The following is a 13363-nucleotide window of genomic DNA, read 5'->3' as shown; positions in this document are numbered from 1 at the left end:
TATTCAAACAAAGTTTCTTACCTGCAGCCTAATGTAACGCATTTACACACACACACACACACACGAGAGTTGGGACCGGTGGGCCGGTCTGATAATAGTCATACATTGCAAGTTGTTAGCAACACCATCCGGCGGCCTGGCGCTGCTGCCTGCTGGTCAAACTGTGCAGCCTCTGCTCAATCCGTACCGGGGGGTAAAACTTCCCGGTACATTTTTTGGTCCCATTCCCCCGCTGTACACACACACGCACACACGGCTGTATGTTCAGCGGGGAAGTATGACGTCTGCAAACACCGGCTGCCAAGATTCTAGTCGTCCGTTATACAGCGAATGGTCAGGCTGGTGAAAGGCTCCACGGTACGGCTCGACCACAGCTCCGTTGTAGCGGCTTAAATCCAAACCAAGTCCAAATAATGGATGTTGCACCGGTCTTTTTCACCAGCTCCTTGTTTCGCTTTTAGCCATGTTTACTCAAGATGACGATGACGCGTTGCAGCCGGTTGCAGCTCGTGGCTCTAAACTAGAGAGTTCTATTATTATCTATTATAAGACTACTCGCGGGTAGATTGCGTCATCATCATGAATTATCACGATAGTACAATATAATTGAAATCTCTGTCATATCGTAAAAAATGTTATCGTTTATATTGCATATCGTCTCTATCGCCCATCCCTAGTGCAGATGTAACGTAAGTAAGTGACTGAACAACCAGTATTTCTTTATTACAATCACAATCCAGGTGATAAGATACAGTTCCACAACATTTCTCTCTGTGTTTCCTGCAGATGTTGAGCAGCTGTCGGTGGTTAAAGAAGAGGTTCCCCCTGAGCAGCAGGAGTGTAGCTCCAGTGTGGACCAGCAGGAGCCAGAGCCCCCCCCACACATTAAAGAGGAACAGGAGGAACTGTGGAGTAGTCAGGAGGGAGAGCAGCTTCAAGGGCTGGAGGAGGCTGATATCACCAAGTTCCCATTCACTCCTGTCCCTGTGAAGAGTGAAGATGATGAAGAGGAAGCTCAGTCCTCACAGCTTCATCAGAGACAAACTCAACACATGGAAACAGAAGCTGATGGAGAGGACTGTGGAGGACCAGAACCAGCCAGGAACTCACATCCACTTTTACAACCAGAGACTGAAGACCAGACTGGAGACTCTTCTGATCCTGAGACTGATGACAGTGCTGATTGGAAGGAGACCAGAGAACCTCAGTCAGCTTTAAACTCTCTGAAACATGATTCAAGACGTAAGAAAACATTCAGCTGCTCTGAGTGTGGGAAAAGTTTTTGCTTCAAGACACATCTGAAGAAACACATGATGACTCACACAGGACAGAAGCCTTTCAGCTGCTCCGTCTGTAAGAAATCTTTTACACAGAGAGGAAGTTTACAGAATCACATGAGAATCCACACAGGGGAGAAGCCTTTCAGCTGCTCTGAGTGTGGTAAAGCTTTCATTGAACGTGGAAACCTGAAGAGACACATGATAACTCACACAGGAGAGAAACCTTTTAGCTGCTCAGTTTGTAATAAATCTTTTACACAGAGTGAAAATTTACGGTCACACATGAGAATCCACACAGGAGAAACTCCTTTCAGCTGTTTAGTTTGTAATAAATCTTTTACTTTGAATGGATGTTTACAGAAACACATGAGAACTCACACAGGAAAGAAGCCTTTCAGCTGCTCTGAGTGTGGTAAAGCTTTCACTGTTAGTGGAACCCTGAAGACCCACATGATGACTCATTCTGGAGAAAAACCTTTCAGCTGCTCGGTCTGTAAGAAATCTTTGACACACAGTGGAGCTTTAAAGATGCACATGAGAACTCACACAGGAGAAAAACCTTTCAGCTGCTCAGTCTGTAAGAAATATTTTACACAGAGAGGAAGTTTACAGCAACACATGGTTGTCCACACAGGAGAGAAAAGATTCAGCTGCAGTGTTTGTAACAAAAGATTTTTCCGGCGTTCTGATGTCAAAACACATAAATGTGTTGGTCCGATGGAAACAGAAGCTGATGGAGAGGACTGTGGAGGACCAGAACCAGCCAGGAACTCACATCCACATCCACTTTTACAACCAGAGACTGAAGACCAGACTGGAGACTCTTCTGATCCTGAGACTGATGACATGGAATAATGTTTGTGCATTTACACTACTGGTCAAAAGTTTTACACCCCAATTTTTCCAGGTTTTTATTGAAATTCATGCAGTTCAATGTCTTATTGTACTCTGAAATGAAATAATAGAAGAAATTAACAATTTAAGTTAAAAAATAAATCATGGAATCCATTTATAAACCAAAATGTATTCTAAATTTTTGACTCATCAAAGTATCCCCCTTTGGCAGATATAACCACTGGACACACTCGTAACATTCTTTCTACAATGGAAATCAAATATTCTTCAGAAAGTAATTCCCAAATCTGTTGCAGACTTATGTTTTGGGTCATTATCTTGCTGTAGGATGAACCCCTGACCAACTAGGCGCATACCAGAGGGTACTGCATGGCGCTGCAAAATGCTGTGGTAGCCGTTTTGGTTCAGGGTGTCTTTCACTCTGTACCAATCACCGACCCTGGATCCAGCAAAACAGCCCCAGACCATCACGCTTCCTCCTCCATGTACTCCGCCCTCCAGGCGTACAAAAATCCTGCGTGATGAACCGAAGATTTCAAATTTTTATTCATCAGTCCATAACACCTTCTTCCAGTCTTCAGTAGTCCATTTATGATGTTTCTTGGCCCAGGCAAGCCTCTTTTTCTTATTCTGACGTCTTAGCAATGGCTTTCTTGCTGCAACTCGACCTATCAAACCTGCAGCTCCAAGTCTTCTCTTTCCAGTTGAACCTGAGACTTGTTTATTACGACCACTATTAAGCTGTGCTTGAAGCTGTTGTCCTGTGAGCCGCCTATCACGCAAGCTGTTGACTCTCAGAAACTTGTCTTCTGATTCTGTTGTGGCTTTGGGTCTGCCAGACCTCTTCCTGTCAGAGTTTCCCCCAGTTTCTAAGTGCCTTTTGATAGTGAAGAATACTGTACTCACTGATACCTTGACTTTCTTCGCAATTTCTCTGTGGAAAGACCAACATTCTTAAGTGTTACGATGGTCTGTCTCTCTTCCATTGTTAATTTTCTTTTTCCTGCCATTTTTATAGCAACACACTACTTTCTGCAGTACAATACTGTTCAAATAATGCTCACGAGGGTACGGTACCATAGTGTGTTCCAACAATACTTTTATACAAACAGAGGGGGTTGTAAGTAATCCAGACAAGTTGGAACACCTGTGGGAATTGGTAGCACCAACTCTCAAAGCTTGATCAACCTCCATTCCTGCAGAACAGCTTTACATTGTTAAATCATTTCTTGTTCCCTGAAAAAGGCCTTTTTGTAAAATTCTGAAATGTACATTATTTTTCTGTTTTGGGTAACCTTACTTTTTTTTTAACCTCAAGCAGTTAACTACTTACCTTTGTACCATTTCAAGCTATTCATTGGACTTGAACTGCTAAAATTTCAAGACAAAACAAAAAAGATTGGGGTGTTCTAAAACCTTTGACCGGTGGTGTATATTACAGCACAAATGTCTTATTCTCAGACACATGTCCAGTGTCATTTTATGGGGGTGTCAAAAGAACATTAGAAAGATTTCTAACACATGACAAAGGCCAACAATGTGAGTGTATTAAGAGAGGATGACATTGTTGGATTAGCTTGAGGAAAAAGTACACTCCAAATGCAATTTTGACTATGAGTCATTGTTGTAAACCAAGAAACTTGCCCCATTTGCTGTAAAAACTTAAGAGATGGCTCTGATGTGGTAGAGGTTCATCAGAAAGGAGCTGATGGACAGAAACCACCAACACTAGGCAAAACGATATGAGAAATATGCAATTACTTAAGGGAAATTTTATTATTAAATTGTAATTGTATTTGCCCTTATTTTTTGCATAAATATGCTTGTAACCAATTGCTTTAATATATATAATATTGCTTGTAATCAGTTATTTATCATACAAATATGCTAATTAGAATATTACATGGCCAGAACATGTAGCAGTATTCATGGTGTAATAGGAATACAAAGGAGTAATGGTCTTTTTAAGGACCTGGCGGACGCCATTTTGAAAATGGGACCTTTCTTGAAGTCAAACTTTGGTAAACTTTTAGTATGTTTTTAAGTACATCTGATACTACTGTAAACCACAGAAAAACCTTTTGTTAGAATTTTTTTGGGGTCAAACCATATTTGCAGCTGACTATTGACATAGGTAAGCTCATATACCGTGTTTATTCCTAACTGTTATCCTGTACAAGTTTAAAACTACGATGTTACCGTAGGCTACAGTTGAAATGAGGGAGACCCTACTAGTTCTGAAGGAAGCGTGGGTCTTGTTTTCAATGTCAAAGTATTTACTAAAACTGTTTATAATGTTTATGCATATTATTGGTTAAGATTTACAACTTATGTGGCCAATGTTAAATTATATCTGCCGTGCTGAGTTTAGATTTTTAGCTCATGATGTGCCTGTGTATATTGCTGTAGTCTGATCTAAACGTAATTTAAGATGGCGCAGTACTGGCGCTGTTCATCCTGAAAAGTGATTTATTTTTTATTTTATTTTTTTTATGGTGGTGTCTGAAAACTTTTCCGTTGACATAGTACTGTGGGACTGTGTGGTGGATGGTGAGAGACAGCGCGGGTGTGATGGAGGGGCTGTGTGCTTTTTTTTTTTGACTGAGCTCAAACAGGTACTGGGTTGTGCACAACTAAATTTAAGAGACTATTGTTGCAGCAACACTTAAAAATTGTGGTTTCTGGCCAGAACATATTTTGTTGACAAATGAATTTTGGGGTGGGAAATGGGAGTCTAATATGCATTGTTGATAATTTTCAATAATACTATTTTTTTAAAAGAGTCACTGTGTGTTGGTGTTTTCATTCTCTGTGTGAAGTCAATAATCATCTACAGCCAAAGACAAATTAGTATTAAGCGTCAGTGCATTTGATATCTATCTTATCTTTATCCCTCGAACCAGGACATTACTAAAAAGTATTGAAGTAGTGATCCCAGACCTTGAGTTGTTTATGCAGGTAAATGTTGAAGGCTGATTAGAACCTGGTTACAATAACGAACGGCAAAGACACCTGAGCAAGCGTCTGTATTTGATGCGATGGGATTGAGAATGTGTTGTTATATTATATTGCAGCGAACGCTGTCTGCGTGGCGTATTGAAAAGTGTAACCAGATTTGGGACTGCTTTATTGGTATTTTTGTGACTCGCTGTGACGTGAACAAGCTGCAGAGGCGACGTAGTTTTCTCCATCTGCTCCCCAGCTCTGTGTGTGTGTGTCAGAGCTGAGCCCTGCTATCTGTGAAATATGCTGAGAGGAATAAGGAGATTGCGCTTACGTAGGAGCTCTCAGGTTTAAAAATGTTGACATGTAATCTGGTGTTTTAAAGACATGTTCAAAATCAGCATTCTGTCTCTGGGCCAGTCAGTTGAGAAAATAACTAAGAATAAATAAAATAAGACTAAAGATGGACAACAAGAGCACATCAACAAAACAGTATACAGCACAAATACAAGATTAATACATGAAGAATTCATGAAGGGAACACAATACACATAATTTACTAGTTGTCAGGGAGCTCAGAGGACTCAAAAGCATGATTTAGTGGCAGAGGTAAAGAGGTAATGAAGTTTATTTTACAAAGTACAATCTCAGGCGAAGGTATCAAAAACAGGAGGCAAAAGATGTGGTCATACAACAGGCTATAGGTCTAGAAAACACTGGGATTTGGTCCCCAGTAGTACTGGCCTAATCTGATTCGTACCCTAAAAAGTACAGAGTTTCGGTACCCAACCCCACCCTAAACCCAACAAGGGTTGAAGGCGTTTCAGAGGTACTGCAGTGACTCAAAAGACAACAAAAGCCAGATTGTTATTAAAGAGGAGCAGCAGGAGTGTAGCTCCAGTGTGGACCAGCATGAGCCAGAGCCCCCCCCCCCCCACACATTAAAGAGGAACTGTGGAGCAGTCAGGAGGGAGAGCAGCTTCAAGGGCTGGAGGAGGCTGATATCACCAAGTTCCCATTCATTTCTGTCCCTGTGAAGAGCGAAGATGATGAAGAGGAAGGTGTGTGTGTGTGTGTCTGTGTGTCTGTCTGTCTGTGCATGTGGCTGTGTGTGAGACACTATTTATGCTGCTGTGTACGTGAACTATCATGCCGTGTGTGCCGAAGACAGCGAGTGGACGCCCGTCCCGTTTGTTGGTTCCCTGAATGTAAAATAACGGTCGGCTCATTGTCCAAATGCTCTCCCGTTGTTTTAACCTTCATATGCATAGGCGCTGCGCCTAAGCCGTATAATAGCAGGGAAAACCCTGCATTTAGCTAATAAGCATTCAGCCCACCTATTTCTTCTACCTGCCCACCCTAATATAGCAGGCTAGAACCGGCCCTGGTGTTGAATCTACTCCGAAGCAGCAATGCAGGACGTGTGAATGCAGCCTAAACCAGCCTTAGAAAACTTCAACAGGTTTATGGTGAACCGTGCGCTTCATCTTAGAGCTACGCTTTCTTCGGACCAACAACAGAAGCTTGTTAACTACTTACAAAACCCCAGATATATTTAGTCTACAGTCATTGAAGACAAACAAAATCAACATATCCTTAAATTTGAGGAACCATCTTCTTAAAATTGTTGCTGAATCATTTTCAGTGTTGGATTTTGCCACGTTTGATGGAATTGTAGATGTTAAATTGTACAATTATTCACACTGTGTTTCAGCGTTACCTCAAGATGTTCTGGAAGTGATTGTTGTTGAAGAGGAGCAGCAGGAGTGTAGCTCCAGTGTGGACCAGCAGGAGCCAGAGCCCCCCCCACACATTAAAGAGGAACAGGTGGAACTGTGGAGCAGTCAGGAGGGAGAGCAGCTTCAAGGGCTGGAGGAGGCTGATATCACCACGTTCCTATTCATTCCTGTCCCTGAGAAGAGTGAAGATGATGAAGAGGAAGCTCAGTCATCACAGCTTCATCAGAGACAAACTGAACACATGGAAACAGAAGGTAATTGTGACGTTTTGAAGGAGAGCGGAGAACCTCCGTCAGGTTTGAGAAGTCATGTGACTGTGTGTTGATGTGATGACACAGCAAACAACGCTTATGGACAAATAATCAGTGCAACTGTCTTCTGTTTGCTGAGCCAGTAGAAGCATTTAGATGTTAAACAGAAGAGGCCCCAGAATGGAGACTTGGGGAACTCGGCATTTCATATTTGTCCGCTCAGATGTTTATCTATAGACACAAAGTAGTCCCTGCTCTTTAAAGGTACTCTAAGCGATGTCACACGTTTTTTAGGCTACAAAATTTTTTGTCACATACAGCAAACCTCTCCTCACTATCCGCGAGCTGCCAGTCCCCTAAACACACTGTAAAAAAACGCGGTCTCTGTAGACAGCCTAGGGTCCACACACGCCAAAAAAAACAAAGTGGTCCAACCTGGACCATGTAAACATACACAAACCGTGTTCCAGTGTTCAGCCAATAACAGACAAGAAGAATTTGGGTGTGGTGGGAGGGTGGGGGTTAGTGCACAGAAGGGAGGGAACAGGATGAGGAGGAGGGAGGCGCGAGCTAGTCTTCATTTTGTTTGAAAATACTTTGAATGTCAACAAGAAGTAACGTCACCCAACATTAGGGCTTTGACTCCAAACTTCGTTATTCTAATGTAATTCGAATATTAAAAAAAAATAATGACATTCGAATATTTCTGTTTTTAATATTCGAACCTGTTATGGGCATTATATTTTGTAAATGTGTTTCCTTGTAAACGTTTTCAATTCATATTCCGAGGCTTTCTCACTCCTTTCAAAATGTAACTACGTGTCGCGGCGACGCACGTCACTCGGCCGTGGCTTGCACTTCCCCCCCGACTCATTTCCTGGTTCTCCTTCTCCATAAACAACATGAAATCAAAGAGAGGGTTAACTTTTCCTGCTACAGATGTCTTACCGTGGTCAGAAAGAACAGGGGTCTGACTTTAATAATATTAACAATTTTAATAATTGTGTTTTTCTTCTGAAAACATCGTCTGCCTATTGACATTGACTGATACACTGCCCTCTGGTGGACAGAACCTATACAACTTATACCAATATAGGTCTTACTGAAGGCATTTAATGGTCAAAATATTCAAAATTATGAATAAATATTAATAAACAAACAAACTTCGAATATGATTTTTGGGCAAAAGTCAAAGCCCTACCCAACATCGCTTAGAGCACCTTTAAGTAGGATTCAAGCCAGACTAGAAAATTAAATAAGAATAAGATAAGCCTCAGGTATAATTGTCACCACTCGGGCTGAAAGTCAGAAATACCAGTTTTTTTTACCACGTAAAGAGATTTGAAAAGAGACTCTGTACTGTTGATGCTGTCTCTCTGTGTTTGTGTTAACGTCTCTCTCTCTCTCTGTTTCCTGCTTCCTGCAGATGTGCAGCAGCTGTTGGTGGTTAAAGAAGAGGTCCCCCCTAAGCAGCAGGACCAGCAGGGAGCCAGAGCCCCGACCCATTAAAGAGGAACAGGAGGAACTGTGGAGCAGTCAGGAGGGAGAGCAGCTTCAAGGGCTGGAGGAGGCTGATATCATCAAGTTCCCATTCACTCCTGTCCCTGTGAAGAGTGAAGATGATGAAGAGAAAGCTCAGTCCTCACAGCTTCATCAGAGACAAACTCAACACATGGAAACAGAAGCTGATGGAGAGGACTGTGGAGGACCAGAACCACCCAGGAACTCACATCCACTATTACAACCAGAGACTGAAGACCAGACTGGAGACTCTTCTGATCCTGAGACTGATGACAGTTCTGATTGGAAGGAGACCAGAGAACCTCAGTCAGCTTTAAACTCTCTGAAACATGATTCAAGATGTAAGAAAACATTCAGCTGCTCTGAGTGTGGGAGAAGATTTGGCCACAAGTACAGTCTGAAGAAACACATGAGAACTCACACAGGAGAAACACTTTTCAGCTGCTCTGAGTGTAATAAATCTTTTTCACAGAGTGGATATTTACAAAAACACATGAGAGTCCACACAGGGGAGACACCTTTCAGCTGCTCAGTCTGTAAGAAATCTTTTACACAGAGTGGAAATTTATGGTCACACATGGCCGTAGTCCACACGGGAGAAAGAAGATTCAGCTGCAGTGTTTGTAACAAAAGATTTGCCCAGCGGTCTAAACTCAAAACACATAAATGTGTTGGTCAGATTGAAACAGAAGCTGATGGAGAGGACTGTGGAGGACCAGAACCAGCCAGGAACTCACATCCACTTTTACAACCAGAGACTGAAGACCAGACTGGAGACTCTTCTAAACCGGAGACTGATGACAGTGCTGATTGGAAGGAGACCAGAGAACCTCAGTCAGCTTTAAACTCTCTGAAACATGAATCAAGATGTAAGAAAACATTTAGCTGCTCTGAGTGTGGGAGAAGATTCTGCCGCAATACACACCTGAAGAGAAACATGATAACTCATACAGGAGAGAAAACGTTCAGCTGTTCTGAGTGTGGAAGAAGATTTGGACGCAAGCAACATCTGCAGACACACATGAGAAGTCATACAGGAGAGAAACCTTTCAGCTGCTCGGTCTGTAAGAAATCTTTTAGACTGAGTAGCCATTTAAAATATCACATGAAACAACACAAAGGAGAGGAACGTCTACTTCCTGTGTTAGTGACATCAGAAAGCAGCAGAAGTGGAGCTCCAGTGTGGACCAGGAGCAGTCAGATAATCTTAGCCAGGTTGAAACTCTCTGAACCATAGAAATAAAATGGATAGAAAGGCCATTTCCGTTTAAATCAAGGTAGCATAATGGTCAGAGTGGATGCCATTTTTATGTGTACCATTGCCATGGCAACGTATAAACCTCAGCATAAGCGGACTTCCAGTGAGTCGCGGAGCTGAGGCTAAATGAGTCAAATTAACTTCATGCTTCCTCCATACAAAGCACACTGCTATCACCACGAGTAACTGCTTTATTCGGCTATTTTTCTGTGAACAATGTGGTGAGTTGGTGACATTAAGGCAGAGTTAGCAAGCTAATGTTAGCCAAATAACAATATAAATATAATAATAACATAAAGTTGTTCTCCGACTGGCTGGTTCCGCCGTGCTGTCATGCCAGCCTGGGTCTGACGTTAGCGGTCCGCTGACCCGTAGTCACTGGGTCTGGGTCTGTCCCTCCTCACTCCCTGCAACTCCCAGAACATCTGCATTGGGCGGCTCTCCTCCCAGCGAGCTGCAACACAGTTTACGGCCTACGCGTATTGTCACCATGACAGCTTACAACAATCGCCATTTTGTTGTGTACCAATCAAATGACCACAAGAAACAGTTCAATGGCCTTTCTATCCTTTTTCATCTATGCTCTGAATGCTGTAATCTGTAAACTGTGGACACTCAATTTCTGGATTCTAAAGATAATTGGCGTGTATTAGTATAAACTGAACACATAGTAACAGAAGCTGATGGAGAGGACTGTGTAGGACCAGAACCAGACAGGAACTCGCATCCAATTGTACAACAAGAGACTGAAAACTAGTCTGTGGAGGGTTTCGAGTGAAAACATTGCAACAGTATGTATTTCAGGGAACACTTTACAATTAAAGCTGCAAGCAGCGATTGACGAGCCTTGCACCTCCCCGTGTGACAAGGTATGAGACTGGACGCCGGTCGACATGGCTGTGCATTGGTGTATGCTATATACAATTTAGACTTTTTTTCTATACCAGGGGTCTCCAACTCTTATTTAATCTAAGGCCTACTTTAAAAAAACAAAAGTGGCTACACATTGCCTACATTTATTTACACAATAAACATGAAGCTAATGTTTGTACACAAATAAAAATTGCAATTCCCAAATCTTATGAAGTCTTCAAGCCACATCAAGGTTCATGACTATTTTACACTTCTTTTAGCCCAAATAGTTAGCTACATCACTAAAAATATTCCCATCAGGGTCCAAGAAAACATTACTACTTGCACTTCTATGCTCACAAAGCTAGCTACCTCACTTTTAATATCGTAGTCATTTAGTGTCTACGTTTGTCAACCTATTGGCAAGCTGCTGAGAAGAAGAAAAAAAAAAAAAAGCTAACGGTAGCTTGCAAGCTACTTTTTGGATACCCCTGGTGTATACTGTACACAACTTGGACTTTATTTCCTGCGTGGAATTAGTGCCCAAAATGGCCGCCACTGCAGTATCATTCAATGAAAACTCAAGCGTTTAATAACTTTGTCTTTAAGGTCTTTAGATTGTACTGGTTTATTTTCATCTCTTAATCTCTAGGAGGAGTTCTTTAAAGTACAGCACAACTTCACCTCCTTCTTTAAAACAACAACCCAGTTTAGCGTTTCAGCTTTTCAGCATTCACTCCCATTTTCTAGTTCAGGTACGTTTTGGGGCCAAATTAACTGGGTTTCATTTACATGAAAGTTTATAACAGACTCTCTAAATGCAGAAAGGAAAATATTTTCATATAAATATGAAGCTTATTTCTCAATTTCAGTACATTTGTCCTCCAATTGTTCAATTGCAAGATTGCTAGAAGATTTTGGTTTGGTACAGTAATGTAAATATTTGCTTCAGCCTATGAAGTAACTGTGAACTAACATTCCTTAATTGATGTTCCAATTAGTTGGAACTTATCACATAAAGTCAGTGACTTGATCATTTCCTAATTGTAAGCAACATGAATTCATCATACATTTTGAATTAATTTATTTAACTGTCAGGATTCTTGCATTAGTAAAACATAACTATTTGACTTAATGTAAAATGTTTCCGGATTTCACAGAAACCTTCGTTCACATACAGCTATTTTACAACTTATTGATGAGATTACCTTCAGCCTTGGATCACAATGATTTTTTTCTGGATTTATCAAAAGCTTTGCATTTAGTTAATGACATTTTACTCACCAAACTAAGTTCCTTTGGCTTTTAATGTTAAGTACTTCAATGAGTAGTTCCGTAAGTACTTAAAAAATAGCAAACTCAATCAAAAGTGCTTTTTCGCAAAGGAAACTTCTTTAGCATGGTCCCACAGGGATCAATCCTTGGCCCTCTTCTTTTTCTGATAAACTACCTACCCTCTGTCTCCCAAACTGTTGACAAACCATGATTGGTTGGCTCCATTCACAGTGTTTCCTGCTTTACTAAACTGCTTCTCTTCTTTTTGCATAGGAGATACCTTAGTGATACATGTATATAGTACTTCAGCTTTTATGCCTCTCCTTGTATTTAATCTGGGCTGTCAATGCTTTTACGTGTGACGACACAAAACTAACTTGTGCCGTAATGGAAATGTTAGCAGTCACTTATGTTTTTATTTATTAATAAAGGACAATGTACTTGTAAGAACCAGGTTTAGTTCTATTATTTTGAAAGGTAATTTACGGTAATTATAGCACCTGGAGGAGGAAGTAAAGTAATACCTGTTCACTTGTTTGGTGAAGGAGAGAGGGTGTGACGAGGCAAGTCTTATTTATGCTGAACGCTGTTTTTTACATTTTTCTAATGTTATTTATGACTTTTGGACTCCATTTTATGTGCCAGTTATACAGTTATGGGATGTATTGGATGCAGAACCTTGTTTGTGTTAGTGCAAATAAATATACAAAACACAGTTGGATCCGCGATCATTACCAGCAAGCGTGTCTGGCAGATTAGTTAATCCCTTACTCAGCCTCTGGGCGGCCATAAAAGTGATTTTCAGATTGTCTCCTACATGTGTAGGAAGTGATAATGAACATAACCCACTATTAGAGATTGAATAAGGTTGCTGTTTATTTTTCACACAATAATTAAGGTGAAGTAAAGTATACTATGCTGTTCTGTACAGATTCGTTTAAAAAAATCCATACAGTAGGGCTGAACAATTTCTGAAAATATAATTGTGATTTTATTTTATTTTTTTCAAAAATATTGCGATTTAATATACGATTGTTTTTTAAACTCTTTGTCTTCTGTATTATTCAACAAAGACAAACAATAAATCATTGTATAGTATGAACAACACAAGATTGGATAGATTAAACAAACTGTTCTTTCCTGCAGGCCAGGCCTGTATTTGATGATGAAATTACGTGATGCATGCATTTATATGAATGACATCTTTTATTTAACTACAGTCACAGTAGTATATTGAGCACTGACCAAGCCTGGTGTAAACCTTCATATGAAAGTCAGAAACAAATCACACAAACGTGCAAAAGTGCAGATTGCAGAAATATAAAAACAAATGTGGCTTTACCACACTTAGTATTACTTACTTAATATTTAGATTATTTAAGTATTTAC

General features: G+C 40.8%; 1 protein-coding gene across 1 annotated transcript; it reads left to right on the top strand.

The window, feature by feature from the left end:
* The first annotated feature begins 277 nt into the window (after positions 1-277).
* Positions 278-8577, top strand: LOC120570997 (gastrula zinc finger protein XlCGF17.1-like). Its single transcript, XM_039819680.1, has 3 exons — positions 278-333; positions 1157-2028; positions 8495-8577. The coding sequence occupies exons 1-3, from the start codon at positions 278-280 to the stop codon at positions 8575-8577; spliced, it is 1011 nt and encodes a 336-aa protein (XP_039675614.1).
* The last annotated feature ends 4786 nt before the right edge of the window (positions 8578-13363 follow it).

This window comes from Perca fluviatilis, chromosome 13, assembly GCF_010015445.1.
Source record: "Perca fluviatilis chromosome 13, GENO_Pfluv_1.0, whole genome shotgun sequence".
Classification (NCBI taxonomy): domain Eukaryota; kingdom Metazoa; phylum Chordata; class Actinopteri; order Perciformes; family Percidae; genus Perca; species Perca fluviatilis.
Note: the sequence above shows the minus strand (reverse complement) of the source record. Positions and strands in the feature narration are given on the sequence as shown.